The sequence below is a fragment of the Leptinotarsa decemlineata genome, unplaced genomic scaffold, assembly GCF_025532065.1.
Source record: "Leptinotarsa decemlineata unplaced genomic scaffold, Ldec_3_MD MMD2_tig00026358_RagTag_RagTag, whole genome shotgun sequence".
Classification (NCBI taxonomy): domain Eukaryota; kingdom Metazoa; phylum Arthropoda; class Insecta; order Coleoptera; family Chrysomelidae; genus Leptinotarsa; species Leptinotarsa decemlineata.
In genome coordinates this window covers 2132575-2157323 of record NW_027412703.1, presented here as the reverse complement: position 1 = coordinate 2157323, position 24749 = coordinate 2132575, and the positions used below count along the sequence as shown (strand labels likewise).

At 35.2% G+C, this 24749-nt stretch overlaps 1 protein-coding gene across 1 annotated transcript; it reads left to right on the top strand.

The window, feature by feature from the left end:
* Positions 1–14666: 14666 nt before the first annotated feature.
* On the top strand, positions 14667–19420 carry LOC111513313 (SREBP regulating gene protein). Its single transcript, XM_023169515.2, has 4 exons — positions 14667–14862; positions 14925–15075; positions 16540–16691; positions 19104–19420. The coding sequence occupies exons 1-4, from the start codon at positions 14761–14763 to the stop codon at positions 19308–19310; spliced, it is 612 nt and encodes a 203-aa protein (XP_023025283.2). The 5' UTR covers positions 14667–14760; the 3' UTR covers positions 19311–19420.
* Positions 19421–24749: the final 5329 nt, after the last annotated feature.

Below are 24749 nucleotides of genomic sequence, written 5' to 3'. Positions count from 1 at the left end.
TATGCCGTCTTGGCCTTGTGTACCTTTTCCTGACTGGGGTATTTGATGAACAAACTGTTTATTTTAACAGACCTCGTGGGGCCTTCACTCAACCGAGCGACGGGGCCTTCTGTATCGGGAGGGGTCGTCTATAATCTACAGTACAGTATAATCTACAGCTTCCCTAACTAATGGGTTATCATGAGTTTCCACTGACTCGAAAACTCTCTGATTCCTCGACTGAATGGGCTGCCGTATAGTTAACAGCTTCAAATCTCTGCGGATGGCCTCATTCCGCACGAACCATGGAGCATTCACCAGTATCCTAATAAGTTTGTTTTGCAGTCTTTCCAAAATGGAAAGATTTGACGAAGCGGTTTGTCCCCAGGCGCTTGTAGCATACATGATGACAGGCTTGAACATCGTATTGTATAGTAGAATCTTATTTTAATTGAATAGAACTGGCCGATACTTGATGAAAATCCGATAAAATGTCGGAAAATATTGAAAAGCCTGACATTGCATCTGAAGATCTCGTGGAGGATACTTTTTTGAACAAAACACTTTTTTTAAATCCAGTAACATGCAACGAACTGATAGATATTATATCTAAATTAAAAAATAATTGCTCTCCTGGACCGGATAAAATAAACACACAAACTGTAAAGTCCATACATTTGCATATTATTAAACCAATGTAATATTTTATAAACCTATGTTATGCAAAAGGAAAAATCCCTAAGCAATGGAAACAGGCTATTATCACACCCGTATATAAGGCAGGAGATCGAGGATTACCGGGCAATTATAGGCCAATCTCTGTAATAAATACTTTCACAAAAATCTTTGAGCACAGTATTAAAAGAAGGCTTATCAGTCAATACGGATTCATAAAAAAAATCAAATACGGAAAATGCTTTTCCAGACTTTGTGAGGAACGGCGTGGAGGCACTGGACAGATCGGACAGATGCATAGCCATTTTTCTTGACCTTGCCAAAGCCTTTGACACCGTTTCCCACGAAATTCTCTTGCATAAGCTATATAGGTATGGAGTTCGGGGTTTGACACTTGATTTACTTGGAGACTATCTATCAGAGAGAACACAAAGAGTAAAGATAAACGAAAAACTTAGTGATTTCTCAACAATTACCGCCAGTGTACCACAGGGTACTGTATTAGGACCTATTCTATTCTTGGTATATATAAATAGTATTAGTAAAATTAAAAACTTTCAGGGACATATTATATACTACGCTTCTCAGGGGACTCATGGCAAGGAGTCTACAGAAAAGCGGAAAATCAAATGAAAAAGATGAAAGCATGGCTCGATTATAATCTTCTTAGCCTAAACCTTGGAAAAACAAAATTTATGACAATCACTTTAACAAAAAGCGACCAACCAAATGAAAAGTTTTTGAAGATACATAAAATAAATTGCGCTCAAAATATCTGCCAATGTCCTACGATCGAAAAATCGATTAAACTTAAATATTTAGGAGTCATAATTGACCAGCATTTACGATAGGATGAGCATACGCAGTATATGATCAAGAGACTAAGGCAACTCATTCACAAATTTTACTCCCTGAGATATATCCTAACCCGTAAGAACATGCTTACCTTATATTATGCACTGGCAGAGTCTGTTCTTAAGTATTGCATTACAGCATGGAGAGAAACGTTTGAAAAAATTTAGGAGGTTTACAAATAATGCAAAACACATTACTGAAAATTATTTGTAAGAAGGACCGTTTATTTTCCACAAAAAAGCTGTATGAAGAAATCAACTTATTCAACATCAGAAGTTTCTACTCTTACTCTTGTTTAATATGGATATTTCATAACAAAGTAAATTACCAAAGTTCAACTATTGAAAAAGAGACCAGATCTGTTATAAAAAGGTCTATCCATCTACCTTTATTCAAAAAAAGTCATTCACAGAAATCTGTATATTACTTTGGCCCAAAACTTTTCAATTTACTACCACCCGAGTCCAGGAATATTATAGACATAAAGAAATACAAAATTGCTATAAAATCATTTCTACGCTACAATCAACTTATTATTGAAAAATTATATTGAACACATATACTTGAAAGCTCCATTCTCCAGAAATATCAAATGTATATAAAATGTCTGACAGAATAAAAAATCTCCTTTTAAAAAAAGGGATACCTATCACAACACAAGCGCATTTGCGCTTAGGTGAAAGGTCCCAATATATAAAAGGGGATAAGAAATATTTGTATATTATTATTAATTTTGTATTATTATTAACTTGTAATTATTATTTGTAATATTATTTGTAACATTATTTGTTTGTTTACAATACGTAGGTACAATAAAAATAAATAGTTTATTGTATGATTTTCACTATAAAAGGGTTTTACAAAAACCGCGACACATAAACTTCCTTAAGCATAAACTGCTTGAGGAAGCTATTGTATAGCAAAACACGTGTCGCGGTTTTCGTAAAACCCTTTTATAGTGAAAATCATACAATAAACTGTAGTGATTAGTTTTTTTTTTAATCTTATTTTTAAGATTAAGCTTTGAGTTTCTGTTAATCAGAGGATAGAGTTTTGCTATCCTCGACTGCACTTTGCTTTTGATATAATATCAATGTGATTTGCCCAGGCGAGTCAGCGATCTACCCACAGACCTAGGTACTTAACTCGCGTTTGCCGTTCGATCTCCCTGCCTGAAATCGTGACCCTTGTGTCTGGAGAAACATTACGCCTCCCCAAGTCTATCGCCTGGGTTTCATCTGGATTCACTCGAATCTTCCAGTCAAGGTACCAGCGATCGAGGACTCCAATGCGCGTTGCATATAGACGACCGCCAACGCTCGACCCATGGAAGAAGCGAGGAGAGCCGTATCATCAGCGTAAAGGGAAACCTTCACGTGATCGAACCTCGGAAGGTCGCTCACGTAAAGGCTGTACAATAGTGGAGACAGCACATCTCCTTCCAGGCACTCCAGCCTGGATTTTCCTGACGGGAGACAGGGTTCTTTCAACTCGGACCTGAAATGTTCTGCCTTTCAGGAAGGGCCTAATTCATCGGATCAGGCTCCAATGCAGGTCGAAATCGAGCATTTTGTGTAGCAGGCCTTCATGCCACACTAGGTCGAAGGCTTTCTAAATGTATGAACTGTCTTCCTGTTTTTAAGCTCAGAGATGGAATTTTCGACCAGTCTCAGGGCCTGCAACTCGGTGGGGTGTGCCCTCCTAAAGCCGAATTGTTCATCAGGCAGAACATTTCGGTCTTCAACTTCTTCTGTTAGCCTTTGCAGCACAACAAATTCAGCCAACTTAGCCACTGAACAAAGCAGACTGATCGGACGATGATTTTGGGGAAACAGCGAGTTCTCGCCCTGTTTCGGAATCATGACGACTACGGCATGCTTCCATCTTCAGGGGAAGTATCTGAGGGCGATCGAGCTGTTGATTATATCCAGCAGGTATCTGATGAAGTTCTCCGGGAGCTGCTTCAAAAACTTATTGTTGATTGAATCAATTCCTGGAGCCTTCTTAGGTTTGGAGGCTCTAATGTACCCTCTCAGTTCTTCCTCCGAAGCTGGACGGATCACGTCGTCATCATTTTCCCTAAGGATGCGCCGCACCCGGTGTTCCAGCCGGATATCACGGTCAATATCATCATCTGGATCAACGTTAAGTCGAAACTGACTCTCCATTGGATCTGCACAGGCCAACTCCTTCTCGGCGGGAGAGTAGCAGATGCCGCGCTGTCCGTGAAGAGGGGAGGTAGCGGTTTTCCTCTTCTCGAGCCTGCGGATTACTCCAGGGTAGAGAGTCCGCTGATAAACTCGTCTGAGTTGATTTCTCTCCCGGACAAGGTTTTTTGCCCTGTGAGGAAACTCATTGTAGCTTCGCAGAGAACACTCTGTCCTGGTTGTGGCTGCGCGGAAAGCGTTGTTCACAGACAATTTGAAATCCGTCACCGCCGCGTCAAGACCGTTGCGAGTTTGAAGCGCCTCACGGTCTGTGCTCGTCTCCACTAGGTGAGGCTTGAAGGCTTCCCAATCCGTGGATGATCTCATGCGATAATCCTGGGGAGGGGGATCATCACCCAGCATCAGGATGACTGGATTATGATCTGAGTCAAGTTCCGACAAAGTGTACACTTCGCAGGACATGGAGACGTTCCTGAGGAGTGCGATATCAAGAACGTCAGGTCTCTTATCCCCACGATAAAACGTAGGCTCATCTGGACCCATCACTCGATACTCATGCCTGTCAGCATGCGCATGGAGCGCTCGGCCATTTGCATTGGTGAGTCTGCTCCACAGATTGTGCTTGGCGTTGAAGTCACCAGCAGCAACTGTGGGGATATTTGTCGACATCATCAGTTCATCCAGTGATTCTGGAGTAGACGATTCCGCGGAGGGTTGTAAACTGAGATTAGTCTATGACGACCTCTTCTCAGTTGGAGTTCAACGCCACGGCTTCCGTGCCATGTAGTTACATGATCCGAGTCAATGCGGAATTGTACTTGAGGAAGATTACGTTTGACAAAAATGCCAACTCCTCCTCCAACACATCCAACGCGTTTTCTATGGTAAAAACGGTAGTCTGGAATACCAAAAGGTTCGTTGTGCAGGAAGGTTTCCTACACAAGTGCAACATCGATGTTATGTTCTATCAGGAAGTTCTCAAAGTCATGTTTTTTGTTTGAAATACTATTGGCATTCCAAAAAACAATCTTAAGAGAGCTAGGCAATGTAGGTTGTCTAGCCATTAACAAACCCCAGTTAGCACGTCGGTGTTCACCCTAAACATTTTTTCAAGTACGGGAAACTGAATGAAGAGTTCCTTCATCTGATCCTAGGCGGAGCAGATGTCATTAACCTTCGACGGACGAGGACTAGAGGGAGCCGCGGTCGGCCTGGCGGAGGTGTTACCGCTCCTAGCCGCTCCTGTGTAGCTCATTCCCGGGCGTGTGGCGTGTGCCAGATGCTCCGACAGGGCGGCTTCCAGGTGCGGGTGCGTTTCGGGGGGGATTTGCAGCTACATTGGTCCTCCTGCGAACCTTGGGGAACTCAGAACAACCTCGGTAGTTCGCAATATGCTCACCCTTGCAGTTACTGTATTTTGGAGGATCTGCTCGCGGCTTCTTGCACTCACCTGAAAGGTGTCTGCCGGCGCACTTGACGCCTATGGGAATAGCTAGACAGTTCCTTTGGCTATGCCCGAACCGCTGACACTGCCCTACTAGTGTCTTCTGGTGTTGGGGCTCAACTTTAACTTTGACATTAAGGAAGTTCCGTTCGTCATAGATTATCACATACAGTGGGACCAAACTCCACTGACTCGGGATTTTCGCCCAAGAATAATGTTTTGCAAGTGGTTAATTTATAAGATGGCACACAATAATAATTTTTTACCAAATATTTTATTTACCGACAAAGCAAATTCTTCACGAGATGCTATTATGAACTTTCACAATAACCATTTTTTGGGCCGACGAAAATCCCCACGTTATTAGAGAAAGCAATTTTCAGCAAGAATTTTCGCTTAACTTTTGGGTAAGAATAATTGGTGACTACCTAATCGGCCAATTTTTTTCTACCAGCAAGATTAACAGGTGAATCCTACACGGACTTTTTGCGAGATCATTTACCCATTTTGTTATGTAGAAAAAGTACCGGTACTTGTGACAGGCAACATGTGCTTTTGTTTATAAAACTACTGTACTAGATGTGGATGACATGAGGAGTCGAATCATTGACAATTGCAATGCCATAAGGAGTACTCCAGGCATTTTTGAACGTGTCAGACAACCAATGACAAATCGATTGCTGTCATGTATTTCATCAGAAGGTGGACATTTTGCTCATTTACTTTAAGGTCGAAATTGTTTATTATTTACTTTTGGTTTTTACTTTGTTGTCCATGGATGGTTTTTAGAACTGATTCTTTTTTTTCGAAAACGAAGCTTGACATGAAAAAAACACAAGTGACGAAAAAATTGTGTTCTTAGTTGCTTAATCTTAAAAAAAAACTACAAAAAAGTCAGTGGCATTTTTTTCTCAATATTGTTGGCTGAGGTGCCCACTGAGACGCCACTGGACCTAATAATTTCAATCTATAGTAAAACCAATAATGATTGAGAGTAAAGCGCGTTGTCATATCTAAATTTTACGTTACCAGTTTATAGCAGAATCAAAATATAGTAAGCAGTAGAGTGGTAGGTTGTGGAAAATTATAGATAATACACAATACTAGTACTTTAAAAAGGTATTATTTATGACAAAAATCAGTAATGAGCTTGTAATGAGTAATACTTATACATTTCCTGATTACTGATCAGTTAAAATTCATATTATTTTCTGTATAGTGTTAGATATTTATTACAACTATTGGCAACGCTGTACGCAACGATATTTCTGTCTTTGTCACTTTACCGTAACTTCCATCTCATCGTTGCAGTCCTCACTAATGTACTTGCAGCCATGAGCGTATCATTGGTTTGTGAATTATACAGCGTGAATTGTACGTTTTACAGTTAAGTAAGTAAGCAATCGACGTGTTGTGATAACAATTGGTGAAAATAATAGTGCTAATAAGTGTTTAAGCGTTACATAATTATATTTCTACACCGTTCTCAAACTACTCAAAAAATGGGAGACATGGTCGGGCCTTCCACGTCGAAAAAGGTAAAACGGTCGGAGTCTCGGTCAGTAAGAGAAAAACAAATTGTACTGCGAGTATTTCACTGTCTTGAAAGAGATCATCAGCCACCAAAAGATGACTTTGTGCATATGTGCTGTAATTGTACGTGTGTACCTCCGAATAACCAACCGGGCATTTCTACATCATTAAGTTCCACAATTACAAAAGATAAATTAGTTGATATGTGCTCTGATTACACCGGTGTACCAAAATCATCGATTTACAAAATACTAAGAGAAGCAGAAATTCATGGGGACGTACAAACGCCAAAAACTAGTAGCGGACGAAAAAAAATCACAGTTGATGAAGAAGCCAAAACCAGTATACGCAGAACTATTCACAGTTTCTTATTCAGAAATGAGCTGCCCACACTACAAACAGTTCTGGAGGCACTTAGCGATCATGAATTGGTCCCAAAAATGGGTAAAGAAACTTTTAGGAAACTTGTACACGAAATGAAATTTACGTACGGAAAAGTTGACAGGAAATGCATTCTCATTGAACGTCAAGAAATAATAGCATGGAGAAGAAACTATCTAAGAAAAATTGACGAATTTCGGAAGCTCAAAAAAAAATTGTACTTCATGGACGAGACATGGGTTAACCAAGGACATACGGTCAAAAAAGTATGGCAGGATGGTATTATAACAAGTGCACGACAAGCCTTTATTGAAGGTTTGTCAGTTGGGTTAAAACAGCCATCTGGAAAAGGTAGTCGTCTGATAGTTACGCATATAGGAAGCGACAGTGGATTTTTACCAAATGGTGAATTAATATTTAAATCTAAGAAAACAGGCGACTATCATGAAGATATGAATGCGGAGGTGTTTGAAAAATGGTTTGAAGGCATCATTCAACTTGTGGAACCTGGGTCTGTCATCGTCATGGAAAATGCCCCATACCATAGTCGACATTTAGAACCATTACCGAAACAATCATGGAAAAAAGCAGCAATTCAAGAATGGTTAAATAATAAGAACATCCAATATAACAAAGATAGTTTAAAGGCAGAACTACTTCTGCTAACAAAATTACACACAGACAAATATAAAAAATTCGCAGTGGATGAAATGGCGTTAAGTCGTGGAATTACAGTTTTAAGGTTACCACCATACCATTGCGAATTAAACCCAATAGAATTAATCTGGGCGCAAGTAAAAGGATATGTGGCACGAGAAAACAGAACATTTAAATTAGTGGACGTGCAAAATCACCTACAAGAAGCTATTCGAACTGTTTCTGCAGAAGACTGGAAGAAATGCATGCAGCATGTTTTAAAAGAAGAGCAAAAAATGTGGGACGTAGACAACCGTATTGAACACAATATTGAACCAATCGTAATTCACTTTGATGATAGCGGTAGCAACAGTGACGAATCTGAGGTTGAAGATTAGACGAAAATTTGTACATTTACATTTATATTATATTCTGTTATCAAAAATTTGTAATTTGTATTTTCTAGTACCCCTGACGATGAGTTTAAGTTACTCGAAAGCTTGAGAATAGTTATAAAGAGTTCACTTATCAATTGCTGCAACCCAATAGTGAAAAAAAGTTATATATATATATATATATATATATATATATATATATATATATATATATATATATATATATATATACTATAATTACCTACTATAATTACCATGATTATTACTCCGTTTTCATAAGGCCCACCTAATGACTACAACGATTAGGTAAATTACAATATTAAATTTATTGGTACGTTTTACTTGTGGGCTCGACAATAATTGACGATACTGTACAATCAAACTCAACTTTATTTAACCACTACACTGCCAATACAACACGAAATCTTTTAGCTGAACTTAAAACTAATACTCCAATGTCTATCGCCTTATTACCTTACTTCCTACTATACTATCTACTAAACTAGCCTCATCTGCCTGTTGATAGTGCTTATATATCCCAATAGAAGTTCCAGTGGCAGCCGGTGTTTTTTTTTCAGAGGATAATTTACAACACTACCCTCTTTGTTCTCTAGGAACAACATTCCAAGTAGGAACATCACGATCCATGTAAGAACTCAGTCGATCTTTGTGGACAAATTTAGGCTTGCTTGTGGGTAACAATTGTATTCTGTACACCAGATCGTTTTTTTTTTGGATGCGAAGTAAGGTCCTTGCCATAGTCACTGCAATTTGGGACACAACCCTTTCAGACGTTGGGGTTGGTGAAGCCACACTCTATTGCCCTCCTCGAAGCTGACTGGCATCGACTTTTTGTCAAATCATGCCTTTATCTTGTCGTTGGAAAGCTGTAATTTGGATCTGGCAAATTTGTGGACAATTTCCAGTATCTCCTACAGGTCATTCACTTACTACTCTGAAATAGGTACATCTTTTTTTTTGAGGCAATTATGAAAAGATACTTAACATACGTACACGTACCTAATCATACAGGACAAACATATAGTAGAGTGGTGCGAAATAAAGGAAAGCATAGAAAAACTATTGATGACCAATGATTGGATTCTTAAGAGATATAGGTAATAAATATAAAATCAAATGGAAAAATTTTCAAGGTGAAAATTCGAGTCAGCTTAAAATAGTGCTCAAAGTATGATTGGTGAGATGGTAGCCAGTTGGGTTGGCGTGGGTGATTTCCTCCCCTCATTCAATCGATCGCTGTGTGAACCGGTGGTTCAAGCCGCGAACCCGGACGATCGTTGTTCGCACGTTAAAAAGTTCTTGAATACTTAGCTCGCACAAAAGTGTCGACTTCTGAGAGTTGTCATTCGTAGAGGGCCATAACTGGTTAAGGGAAAAAAGTGTATAGTATAAACCCTTGTCTACATTGCGGCATTGCTTTTTTAGAGCATACGGTAGTTTGGTATGGTAAGTATGAAAAACAATACTCATATTTCTGTGAATCATTATCATCATTATTTGGTAGGGTTAGAAAAGCTATAACTGAAAACCCACTAAAAAATATTTCGATGAATATTGTTAATTTGTCCTATTTTAGGTCAAATGCATAGATCACATGAAAAAAGCAAAATAAAATCTTCGAAAGCCTACATGGAATAAAAAAATATAAGATGTACCTTTAATGTACCACTTCTGAGTTACGTATTCACCTAGAATTTCAATATACTACGGTTCCATAGTAAAAAAAGGGGAAAAAATCAAATATTTAGGAGTAGTCTTAGATCAATGCACGCACTGGTCAGATCACATCACAAATGTTAATAACCGTTCAAGAGTCTTGATGCATAGTTTTTATATCCTGAGAGACGTACTTACCAGAAGAAATCTCCTTTTACTTTACAATTCCCTAGCTGAATCTGTAATGACCTACTGTATTACAGCATGGGGTGGGGCCTTCAATACTACATTTGATTCTCTACAAAAAACACAAAATATTCTTCTAAGAAATATTCTGAAAAAAAATAAACGCTATTTCACTGACATGATATACCAAGAATCACAGGTCTTGAATATAAAACACGAAACATCTAATCAGAGAAAAACTGGAATAACCAGATCCACTAGTAATTTGAATCTCAGTATACAACTTTTCAGAAAATCTTTAACGCAAAGATCTTTCTTTTTCTTCGGCCCTAAATTCTTCAACTGCATTCCGATTGAATTGAAATGTATTCGAAAACTAGAACAATTCAAAAAAGAAACAAAGAAACATATTCTACAATTCTCAAACAAATTTTATAATATAATGAATAATAATTTAAGATGAACCTTACCTTTAAAAACTATCTGCTCTCCTCTGTAACTGACCCTGCTTGAAACGGTTTGGAATTCTCACCATTTGCATCTTATATTATATAATTATTTGTTATTTTTTTAAAAAAGAAAAAAATTCTGAATCTATCATGTTAATTTTTCTACTAAATTTTTTCTCTACTCACTGCTTAGTTATAATCATAAAATGTACACTTTTTTAGAAAGTCTATAGATCTAGTACATGGCAGAACAGATAAACATATCTAGGCCAAGTTACTGGATCTGAGACTTTTGAAAAACACGATATGTTACATGTAAATATATAAACTGTACTTAAATATATCAATATCAATATATCAATATCAATATCTCCAGATGCCGCAGAAATATAAGAAATAACAATTCCAATGTAGCATTTAAACTGCTTGAAGTAACCAGTGATTACTATTATCAAATTTAAGATCAATCGAGAGTAACAAATCGCAGATGGTGCGATTTTGTCATTATCACTGATATTGGAACTGAAAATCAGTGGAAGATCTTTATGAAGCAAGAACCGAATCGATCCCTCTACGAAACCCTTCATCATTTGGAAGGATCGACTGCAGCTTGAGAAATGGTTCTTATGCAGATTCTGTGAAACATGTTCTTCTTTACGAATCAGTAGAGACTTGTCCTGAAAATCTTGATAATAAAATTGGATTAGATAATTCAGGAAACACTTGCTACATGAATAGCATTTCACAAGTGTTGTTCACGACGAAGAATTTCAAGAACGAGGTTTTAATGATGAACGAGAACGAGAATGTTTACTACTTATTCACCAAACTCAAACAACTGTTCATGCAGGTGCAGTTTCGTAAGAATGTATCATTTTTTCCTCCAACCGATTTCCTGGAGTCTTTGAAGTTCACTAGATACCCGTTAGGACAACAAGCGGATCGTTCCAAATTTTTGGGGTTCTTGTTGAATACTCTTCGTGAGCAAAACAATAGCAGAATCGATACTCCTGACCGCTCTGGATTGAATGATTCCTTATAGACTATCTCGACTTGTGTTTGTAAATCTTTTGCTGGAAAAATACTCACTTGTTTCCTTTGTAGTAAATGTTCAAGAGGAAGCGAAAACACATGTGAATTTCTGGAACTTCAACTAGCGTTTCCTAATATGACTAATAAACCAGTCCCTGCAAAGTTTATTGTTAAATCATCTGAAAATGGAACTTTTAACAGGTGATGATCGATTGTATTGCCAAACATGCGCCAAACTAACTGACTGTTATGAGAAAACAAGTATATCTGAGGCACCAGTCACTCTAATAATAACACTGATGATCTTCAAACATGACTCAACCTCTGACGGAACCATCAAACGAAGGTTCCAAATAGATGAACACTTCAATCTAGCAGACCACTATTATAATCTTCATGCAGTCACTGTTCAGTGGTTCTGGCGTTGATTCTGGTCATTATTACGCCTTGGTCAAAGACGAAACAGATTGGTTTACCTAAATTTGACGATAGTGGTGTCTCTAAGTGTTCTGGCGATGTATTGAGCCTTTGGAGACACCCTACATTTTGTTTTATGAGACAGAGGACATTGGCAGGTCAAGATCTTCAGATGATGTGGTGCTACAAATTTTTCCGGGTTTTCCTGCACCTGAAAAAGCAAATGCGCCACTGGAATCAATGAAGTCGCCCCGGAGCGCCAATTAATTTTTGTTGTTGTTTTGTAATTTCATGATTTGTATTTCAGAATTATTATTAGAGAATTTGATGAACTTTTTAAAACGTTTTCATTGCGAAAGAATCCGTTTTTCGTAAGTGTGGTAGTTTAACGCCAGTAGGTAATCGGTCCGAAGAGGATCATATATAACTAGTAATCTTGCGTATTACAAGAAAATAAGTAGAGCATATATTATAGCTACTTTCCAAATTAATCCCTGCATGGTCCAAACTTCCTTATAGATTGTAGATATACAGTTGAATATATCAAATAAAAATAATAAAAATTACGGGAGTGATGATTGAATTGTCGAACGTATTTTGGATACCCGAATATTTTCAATTCCTCCTGAAGAAATTCACTGGCCCCTCAATGATTTCAATATAGGTAAGGAAAAATATATTATTGTAAATAATCCCATAAAAAAATGACGCCGGTCGCCACTGATGTCCTAAATTGATTGTGACGTGGCCAAGATCGCGCTCAACTCGACGTGCGTCGTTTTGATAGAGGCTTCGAGTTACTTCGATTACCATATATAAAGACTACCCACATTTGGGTGATTTTGTTATGAAATACGCAAATATATTCGCTCATGAGTTTCCGAAGCATTCTGAATTACTTAAACACAGTCTATTCTTGACGATTCGTCTTCTAATATATTGACGGTGTCGAATTTGTGATTCAGATACCGCCACGTATGAGTGGGTATACATACATACACATAAGTTTCCGCCGTTTCGTCTGCAAACGGCAATTCATTGTGGATTTCGTTCCCCATGGTAAATGTAATGGAAGAGCTTGAATTGTTGAAGTGTTTGGTTCCATGTCTCCAAGGTTCAATGCTATGAAGGTGTCTTCAACCAGATTTGGGGGTTCTTGTGGGCATCTTCATTTTCGCATAGCTTCATCTCTATGATTTGAAGTGCTTCTTCAATAGGAACGTTGCTTTACAGGCTTTCTACGTCGATTCTGATTAATTGACTTTGTTCTGTGAATTCAACTGCCTCCAATAACTTGACAAAATGCCTTAAGTTCACAAAAGATGAGGTTTTCTCTTGTAGTGATTTAATTATTAAAAGTAGATATCTGGCAAGGTGTGAGTGGCTGAATATCTTGGACCGATGATCGATCTGAGCGGAATGTCCTGCTTGTGGTTCTTGGGTATTGTTAGCGATGATATCTTCTTTTCAAAAAAGAAGAGTTGGTGTTTTTTAGAGTCTAGAATACCTTTTTTGTATCGATCTAGTTCGATCCTGTGCAATTTTCGTGAATTGCTCGTTCTGAAGAACGTCTTTGATCTTCTGCTCGTAGAGATTGGAATCTGTAAAGATGATAGCGTTCCCCTTTTCTGAAGGTAGAATGTTAATGGTGTTATCTCATCGTAGGCCGTTCAAAGCTTTTATGGTTGATGTTAAATATTGGGAATGGTTCTTGATACAGCTGTTTTCTGATTTCCTATCTGAATTATTTCTCTTCGGTCTGATCAATAAGGGAATTGGTGGATTACACTGCACTGATTATCTCCAACGCGGGCATAGGTGTTGGCACCTATGTTTTGATCTTTTCCAAGCAATGATTCCTCTGTATCCGTGACCATGCACGCGGAAACTCAAGTTTATGACGTTAGCTTCATGGGTTTCCTATTTATGGACTTATAAATGCCAGGAATAGTCCAATTATTACCCGAAGATGATTGCGTGGATACCAATAATCAAAACGTCGTGAAGTAAGTTTCATCATTCACCCTATTAGATATTTTTGAAGCCATGAGGCAAAAATGTATATCAAACTAATCATTTCTATATAGAATAGTAAAAATACCAAAAAGTAAAACCTGACTAAATATATTGATGTACTTGAGGTTTCAGTAGTAAAGAAACAAAACAATATTTTTTAAAAACATTTAAGATTCTTGGAGCTTCGGACTTGAAGTTTTCTTGTTTACTGGTCGAGCAAATATATTGGCTATTCAAAGAACTATTTTTAGGTTGCTTTCAACCTACAAACATTATATTTCGCTATTATATTGTCAGCTGAAATATGGCAGCAGAAAACATCATCAACTAATAGGAATCACACGTTAAAAGGTAAGGCATCGTTAATCCTTAGCTCGCACAAGTTTCGACTTCTGAGTGTTGTCGTTCGTAGGGGTGCGACAGCTGATTAATGGAAAAACAGATATTTTTTTTAAAACAGATATCGTATTTCTTAATCCTGATTATATCTTGTTCATATCTCTTTATATTGTAGTGTATAGATTATAGGTTAAATTCAGTCTCATTGAAAATTTAACTCACTTCAATTTACTTTCAATAAATTTGCATTTTCATCATATCTCATTCTTGTACCTAGTATCGGGTAAGTCACAGGCTGAATGTAAAATGTAGCTGCTAGTACTTATGACATTATGGATTGATATGAATACGCTATGTATTTTCATTAAGTATTGGCCGATTCCATCATATATATATGACTATATATTTTTCAAGCGCCATGTGACCAGTATCCATGTGACGCAGCTGTTGCCTATAACTGCTAGATGTTGACGTCTGAAAAGTCAAGAATTGTCAATTGTAATTAACCTTCGAAATGTATTTGTTTATCATTTTTAATGTTTTTGATTAAGTGATAAAATGCCTTCAATTCCTATAAAATGTGGTACTCCGGTATCATTCGTTTTTTGAGACGAAGGGTTATTTTAGGCCTCATTTTATCACTTTCATTTTGCTATTGTATGTTCTGCTACTTAGGAAAGGTAAATACTTGTTTACAATTTTTCATTGGTAAACAAGAACAATTTCATTTGCCTTTTTTTAGAAGGACTTTCTTGACAATGATGACATAGTACCTATTCGAAGGAGTCAACCTTTTATTTGGCGGACCTTACAGCAACATAATTCCACAAATGAAGAGGAAAAAAATTGTCGAAATTCAGTCCAGGGAAAAGTATTGATTGTGGACGAAAGAGGTTTTTTTCTCATTAAATAATTCTGATTGCTAGGTTTTTTACTTACTAATAGTTGAAGAAACTATATTTGAGATGAAATTTTCACTTACTGTAGGCTAGATCAAGTTTTAGGTGAAATAGTTGTTTCCAAATGCATTATAGAGCTGCCGCTCATTGATGTTTCGGGCAACTTAACACTCCACTACTTATGCTTACCCTGTATTTCTCAGATACATGGTGCAATTTTCTCAAGAAATTGACTTAAAAGTCTTGAAACAATTAAAGAAAGTTTTCGTAAGTAATTAATCAAAATGAATAATTTTGAGATCTATCAATAAATAATTGTTTGAAATATCTGCAAAAAGAAACAAAATTAAATGATGTTGTCAGAACCATAATATGGTTCTGGTATGTTGGGTATCAGGTTGTTTAAAAAGTTTTGTCCGTTTTAATATCACTAATTTTTGTAGCTCTATACGACAATAAATATTTATTTTACTGTATCGTGGTATATACGGTTCGATAGAGATTTTTGTACATTTCAGCTTATTTCTGTAGGATGTTGATTTTAGGACAATTTTTCGATACAAACTCAAATTGAACCAAAGCGATGCCGAAACAGCCTAAAAAATTAACCAGGCATTTGGCAATGATAGTGTTGCCAAGGTCTGTAGACCTTGCGAGCCACTTTACTGGCCCATTATTCCTTATCCTTAGTTTCCGAGATTCCAATGGTGAGGATCACATTTGAAACACCCTGTAGTTTAAAGTAGACTCATTGACACGGACAAAACTTTTGAAACAACTAATATAATAATACCGCTTTATATGTTTTATACATAGTTTCAACTGGTTTAACCCGTGTGCTACATGAAATACAATTTTATTATTCAACCACTGTTTACGGAAAATCAGATTTTTATTGTTTCAATGGAACCCGGTCTCTATTTGATTCAACTGAGAGCATTTTGCTGGTCAGTTCTTACTTCACTGTTGAATTAAAATTAAAACATAACTTGAATATTTCGAAATATTTGTTTTATAGTACATATGTATCTCTCCTCAATACAAGCTCTAACAGAGATCAAATCAACAGTTTGGTGAAGAGAGATGAATATTTAGAGATTTTATTTCGAAATTTTTTTTTGTATAACTTAAAATTGACACTAGATCTTACACAAGTTTATACCATTTATATGAGAACATTCTATTATATCTTTATGATTGTATTAAAAAATTGTATGTTATTCAATCATCTTCAATAAGAAAAATCAATCAGTTCACTTTTAAAAAAATTTACAATGATTATGGATTCTACACTATTCTAAATAATCTACTTGATGATGTCCAAAAGGAAAAATGCATCTCATATCAACTTGAATTCAGTTCAGTTTCCGAATCATTTTTTACAAATAGAAATATAATATTTATTTAATGTAAAATCAGTTCACTTTGTTCACTTCAAGTGATGTAATCTCATTTCAGGATTCATTTGCCCTCGCAATGAAGTATTACAAACTGGATGTTGTAACGATGATTCTCAACTTGTCGTTCAATATTCATGTGAAACTTGTAAACCAACAAACTGTTGTGCAATATACGAATATTGCATTTCCTGTTGTTTACATCCGGATAAGGTATGTATCAATGGTTTAAAAAACTGTTTAAAATCTGTTTTTCCGTTAACCACCTTGTGCGAGCTAAAAATTAACGAGGTCTTACCTTTTAACGTGTGATACGTGTGATTCCTAGCTAGTTAACAGTACAAAAACTAATTATCATTTATAATTCTATGAATCTTTACAGTATTGATAATATATCTGTTTGAATCTGGACAAATGTCAAATATCATTCATAAAAACAATGCTCTCTTCCTTATGATTTCAGTAGTAGGACAATCATTGTTTTTGTAATAGTCGTATATTGTTTTTTTTCAATGATTTCATCAGATGAATTTCTATAGGTTTTGGTAATCCTGTATCACATCGAGTCTTGTGTTCATAAGGTTTGTTTTTGACTATTTTACATACTCTTGAGAAAGGAATTTCGGTCAAATCTGATGTTGCTTGTAATAGTTTGTTTCCCTCGAAACCAAACTAGATATGTAGATTCTTATATACATTGAAACATACTCTCCGTGTTTCAATATTCAAATGCATCCGAATCTTATTCACTGTTATCTCTTTTTCGCAATGTTTACCAACGCTATTGGAATCACTACACTGGAAAAAGTATGAGTTGTTATCACACTCGTTATTACTGTTAGTACTTGTCCAAGGACGCCACATTTTAAACAGATAACAAAAATTTCAAGTAATTATAACTGCCCCGATATCGAAGTTCAACACTCAAATCGCGATCAGTTTCTGAACTGAACATTGATGACACGACGGCGATAACCATCCCCGCATTCCTCTGTTTCTATTCGTCACTGTAACATGACTTCAAATTTAATTTTATGACTCTTCAGCCAATCATAAAACTTGGTTAGTAAAAATTATCCAACACGAACCGCCAATTCTACAGTCCACGTGGACTATTTCGCAGCCAGTTCATTTCTATGTTTGGTTTTTTTTGGCATTTGAGAGTGCCACCAACTTTAAATGTGCACAAAATCGTTTACTTCGACTATACATCCTTATATACCTATAACACCACTGTCGGTAATAACAATCCACTCTCAATGACTTCTTTATTTGAATTTTATTCACGTGTGACAATGTAGGTATGCTAATCTGACAACTGGCGAGTAGACTAGGTCAATTTGGTTATTTAGCAGGTTGAATCCAGAATGTTTAGGTTTATGAATTTCCGAGGATTCCAAATGAATAAGTTTTCAACCCTTGTCTGCATAGTACAAAATTTCTGTATCGCTTAGATCCTGGAATTTGTGGTTACATTCCAAGGAATGGTTTGAGAACGTCGAATCATTTTTCCTAGTCTGAAGGACCTTTCATGTTCGGCATACCGGTTTGAGAAATTTCTGTCACATTGTCCCACATAAACACTATTACACTTGAACACTTGAGCTTATAAACTCTAGATTTCTGCATCTTGTTCACTTTATCTTTGGCATTATTTCATGTATTCAACACCATTGAATATATTCAAAAAAAGAAATAAAAACTATTCTGTTTGCGAAACAACAAACACTTAATTATTTTTTTTTCAATGAAGGTTATTATTGTTACAGTATATGTATATTTTTTATATTCATCAATAAATCATCAAACACTTACTTGAAATTTGTTATTTTTTCCTTTATTTTCTTTAAAATATTCCATGAATGTATCATTACTATTATGATATGTATATATTTTGTATATTCAACACTTTCACCCTAAAATTGTATATTTTGTCCTGTAATTGGGTCTGACTTCTGGATTTTGTCTGCTTTGAAACGATTATTCTGTCAAATCTATATAGTTATTTTAGTTTCCCTATCTAATCATCTAAAGGAACAATTCGTTCAGGCCAGTCTCAACACCCTACACAGTAGGTTAATGGACTGACACCTATCAGAAAACAACTTGTTGTTTTCTGATAGGTGTCAGTCCATTAACCTACTGTGTAGGGTGTTGAGACTGGCCTGAACGAATTGTTCCTTTAGATGATTTGATTTATAGCCAGTCTTCAAGTATGCCCACTGACTATACGTGAAAGATTTCCCTATCTAGTTTGTTAGCAGACAAAGGTATCATTAAACTGTAGGCTGGTAATTTGACAGTCTTATGGAAAGAATCACTTGGGATTGTAATGTCTGTAGTAACATTAGTTACAATATGTACCTCAGAAAAGAAATCCCTAGGCTTTTTTGGTATAATCTCACATGTGGTTGGTATTTTGGACCACCATATAATAAATAATAATTTAAAATAATTTGGGAAATTTTAGAGAAGATACTTTTTTTTCCTATTCCTTGGAAACTGGGCGAATTCATTAGAATAATCATATCTAAATTTTGCATGAAACAAAAATGAATGATTTTGTAATGCATATATAATTGTGCATTGGGTATTGCTCAATAAAAACACTGTTTTATTTTGCAGAGAGAAGTTTTGGAAAATGTTCTTGGCAAAGCAACAGAACAACATAGTGTCTTATTTGCTTCAGTAAGTGATCACTTTGAACTGTGTTTGGCAAAGTGTCGAACTAATTCTCAAAGTGTACAGCATGAAAATTCGTACAAGGATCCTAGGACCAAACATTGTTACGGAGAACTTCCTTCAGTTAATAATATAGATAGGGAAAATTAGGACGTGTGTGATAATAACAATATATGTTACATTTCTTCTCTTAAATTGTATAAATCATAAAAATATCAGACTCATTCTAGTTATTGTCATTAAAAATATAGTTTTAGATTATATTATTTTAATTGAAAAATATACGATACTTTCACGAAAAAAGTGTTGAGAGTGTATTTATAGAGATAGATATCAATTATAATGGAAAGTATTGGTGATGATGAAAGAGTTTTTCGATTAAAGTAGCCATAATATCCCAATTTCAGTAGAATTCGTTAGTTTTTTGAAAAGAAAGTTTTTGGCTTTCTACTACTCCATCTTGATATAAAAAAATGTGGGAATCTTCCAAAGAAAGGAAGGGAGCAATCAGTTTTAAAAGAAGTAACTCTATACATGAATGTATAGATCATGCAAAAAAGTATCAAATAAAAAAAATCAAATTTATTCATCATTTTTGATACAAGAATGTATATATGACACGTCACATTTTACAAAAGATATTTTATTTAATATCACTTATATCAATAACAACACATGTTAAACAAAAATATTATTTTCATACTCTTTCAGGGAATAAAAACAACTTATTACCAAAAAGTCTTAGGCTTTTTTCTTGAATTTGAGAAACTTTGTTTCACTTATATCAATAACAACACATGTTACACAAAAATATTATTTTCATACTCTTTCAGGGAATAAAAACAACTTTGTTTCACTTATATCAATAACAACACATGTTACACAAAAATATTATTTTCATACTCTTTCAGGGAATAAAAACAACTTATTACCAAAAAGTCTTAGACTTTTTTCTTGAATTTGAGAAACTTTGTTTCACTTATATCAATAACAACACGTTATACAAAAATATTATTTTCATACTCTTTCAGGGAATTAAAACAACTTATTACCAAAAAGTCTTAGACTTTTTTCTTGAATTTGAGAAACTTTGTTTCACTTCTGATGCTGTGTGGTAGTAAGTTAAAATATTTTGCCCCGGCATAAAGTGGCGAACCTTTGTACTCAATACGGTTTATTTTTACCTGATGGAAGTCCTTTCATCGTCTCGTTTGATGAGAGTGAATTTCCCCATTTCTTGTTAGCAAATGGGAGTGTACATGAACGTAGCTTGATATTTTGCAAAGATAAATACATGGTATTGTGAAAATTTTTTTGTCTTTGAATGTCTTCTTACAAGATTTTCTGTATTTTGCATTATAAATATTCTATTTATTTCTGATGAGTGTCCCCAAATGGTAATATTTATATTAAGCTTAGAATACACTAGACCATAGTATATATCCAAGAGATTATATCTCAAAAAATTTGATTTCATTGTTAAGAAGGCAAAATACGTTTTTTTTTTCAGAGAAGTGCACAAGTATTCGATGTGATTATTGAAAGACAATTTATACAGACATAAACTGGAAGAAAAGCCCACTCAAACAGCTACTGTCATATAAACATTGAATTACACCAAAGTAAAATTCTTTTGAAACAAATACTTTTATGTGAACACTGAATTATATAAAAAATACTTTTCTCTACTCAGTTTGTATTCCAAAAATTCGTTATGGAATTGAATCAGATATCATTCACAGGATTTCTACACAATATACTAAATGAAAAGTAAGTTACATGGAACACTGTCATCCTCACTGGTAGACATCGATGTTTCGCCGTAAGACACTTGCTTTAGGGCTTTTCAGTACCAATCTGGTTAACATAAGAAAAAACACACAATTCATTGATAAATTACGATTTTTATGTCACGGAATAAGTTTGATCTACTTATGCCATCGATGACATTGTAATGACATTTATTCACTTATTTGATTAAATCCCAGCCAAAAGGATTCCTGTTTAAATTGAAAAACTTATATTTCTGGGAGTGACTAATTATTGGGAAAGAAAGTTCTTGGCTTTTCACTACTCCATCTTGATAAAAAAAAAATGTGGGAATCTTCCAAAGGAAGCAGTCAATTTTAAAAGAAGAAGTGTAGATCATGCAGAAAAGTATCTTTCAGACACAATGATATAAATTATATAAACTCAAAATTATCATCCTACCTGGAATGCTATTAAATTCTGTTGCTACACTGTTTAATATCACAATTAAGTCAGTTGGCTTCTCGCATAAACTTTTACATGGGTGAGAAGTATCAAATCAAAATATGCTTTATTATCCAAGATCTGAACATCTTATTGGCAAAGTCTAGTAAATTAAAAAGTTTATATAGGACATTAAATTAACAAATATAAGCTATAAAATAATGCTTAGAAACAAGAGCAGAGTATATGGACAGAACAATATTAAGCACAGCTGAACAGATACAAATATGAATATTGAGTGAATGTAAGTAAGTAATGCTACGTTGATAGCCATTTCGTGTTGATTTCAATAACTTGTTTACACACAGCTATATGCCATTTACTCGATTGAGCCTTGGTAGAATTTGTCCACACTATAATAGAGCCTCCCAACAAGGAATTCTTTTACTTTCTTTCTGAGTTTTTTTCAATTATAGATTCGCCTCAAATTAATGGGAAGGTGATTGAATAACTTCTTGCTATTGAAAATAATAGAATTTTTTGTAAGGGCTAGAGTAGCTATAAGTTGAGGTGGTATTAAATTGATTTTTATATTTTTTGTGGATAAGACACACTGTTTCTGACAAAAAAAGACATACTAGGGTCAGAATTTTTTGCTTCACAAATAATGGGCGGCATGAATCCCTGTAGCTAGCCTTACATAAATATCTGATGGATCTTTTTTGTGCACAAATTTCCCAGAAACAAATATCATAACGTAAATAGGACTCAATTTGTGCAAAATAAACTGATCTTGTAATGGTAGTATCTAACTCTCTTGCAACAACTCTCACTGCATGGCATCCTGCTGCTAGTTTTTTACATAAATAGTCGACATGGGAATCAAATTTTAGATTTTCATCAATCGAAGAGCCCTTAACATTTTTTCTCCAAATTTTCAATTTTTACATTTTCCAAGTGTACTTTCCCTATGTTACATAGGGAACGTGACCGCATTTGTTTTGTCGATGTTGAATGATAAAAAATTAGAATCCCACGATTCTTTCATTCTTCTTATGTCGACGATGATTTGATCAAGTAAATTTGAGGCGGTATTGCTATGCGAAAAGATAGTGGTGTCGTCAGCGAAACATGTGAATTTACCACTTATGTCAACATGGGCTCAGTCATTGACATAAATGAGAAACAACACCGGTCCCAAAACAGAACCTTATGGGACCCCACTGCCAATGAAACGTTCCTCTGACGAAATTCGATCTAATAGAACATTCTGCCTCCGATGAGAAAGGTACGTCTCAAACCAAAGTAATGCAGATCCTCTAAATCCGTAAACTTCTAGCTTGTGAAGAAGTAGCATGTGGTCTACACAATCGAAGGCGATGGTTAGGTCACAAAACATGGCCGCCGCAGATTCCCTGTCATGATTGGTGTACAGGTTTTCCAGGAGCGAAAATATAGCGTCTTGTTTACCTTTTGAAGACTGAAAGCCAAACTGGAATAAACTTATTATATAGTTAGTATGGTGATTAGGGACAGCAAAAAGATGTTTGTTCCTAGTTGAACGAACAGCTACTTGAAATGAGATTTCATGTAATAGATCATTACAATTAATGTCACCTGATATAATTTTAAATAAGGCAATGATATCGTTATTTATTCCACGAATAGAAAAAGTGTGAAGATTCGCAATATCAAGTATATCCGAATAATCAAATTCTCCAACTGTGAAGCTAGATTTGAAGGTGACAAGTCTGAGGAATCTCTTTTGCACTACTTCAGTATCATTTATATGTACCTACAGTATAAAGAGAGCAGATTGGTGATCCAAAATAGATTTTATATAGGCTGCTGGTGGCAGCCACAGTTATATCCTTACAAATTCGGAAGACAAAACCAAGAAGTTTAAGAGCTTGATTGATGGTGATCTTGATGTGGGTGATGAATGAAAGGTTTACATTAAATGTTATACACAAATGTCTCATTCCATTGAGCTGTTTTAGATTGACATTGTTAAGAACATAGTTGAAGACGGTTTTGTTATTTATTCTAGCAAACGTTATATCGAAGCATTTCCCTTGATTAAACGACAACCCATTGTTTTCAGACCAAACATATAGATAATTAATATCATCCTTTATCTTATGACAATCTTCAATACTTTCGATAGGCAAATAAAGCTTCAGGTGTCATCAGACAGCAAGATTTTACAGTAATCAATTGAATTACTAACATCGTTTATGAATAGGGTAAACAGGAGGGTTCCAAATAAGATCCTTGTGGCACTACAGAAGGTACCAAGATTCGTTCTGATTCAAAGTTTTTGATTTTGACTACCTGTGACCTGTTATTAAGATAATTGCTTGACATTCATTCGGCTATCTGATTCAATCCCGGCTATAGGATTCTTGTTTAAATTGAAAGGCGTAAATTTTTGGGAGAGATTATTGTTTTGGGAAAGAAAAGTTTTTACTTCTTACTTCTCCATCTTTATACAAAAAAAATTAATTGATTTCAAAAGATAAACTCGTTACCAAGATGTGTACCAAGATCATGGAAAGAAGTGACTTTCAGACACAAACTGGAAGAAAAAGCCCTTTAAAAATAATCAAATAAAAATCGAAAGAAGGTCATTACATACTGTCATTGATGACATGAGTAAATTTAACTCATTTATGGTATGAAGTCGTAATTTTATGAGGTATACTGATCAATAGACAAACATTTCAGAATTCAAAAAGTTCCAATTACTAACCTCATGCAGGCACCATCTTACGGAAGGAGTATATTAACCAGCGTGACCACATTATATTTGAGAAATGTACCTATGGCACCGTATAAGAGTAAACACAATACAATACACATTCCATTGTATACACAATACAATACACATTCCTAGAAACAAAATGAATCTAGAGAAACACCAACACAAAGGATATTACCTGATTTAATCCGAGTACAGGCAAATTCAAAGAGACATCCGGATGAAAAAAGAGGACAAATACCTGTAAGGTATTCTAACCGTATAAAAGAACAAACAAGAAGATAACACGTTCAGTTTAAGTAGAGCTATGAAGATGGTAGCACATCCTGCTATCGAAAGCGCTCGCACATAATAATTATAAGTTATTTCATGACATTTTATGATATATACATAGGAAAAAATAACTGAAAACTGAACTGCAAAATAAACAAGAAAAGTTAAACCAAGGTGAGTCATAAAAAAGATACATATATACAAAAACTATCTCACATATATTCATATGCAAAGTATATGAACACATGTAAAAAAAAGACAATAACAAATGAATACGAGTTTAAAACATGTGCTTAATAACAATATATAAATTAAACAAAATTCTAAAGAAATGTGATTGATGAATGAAATGAACCCAAAAG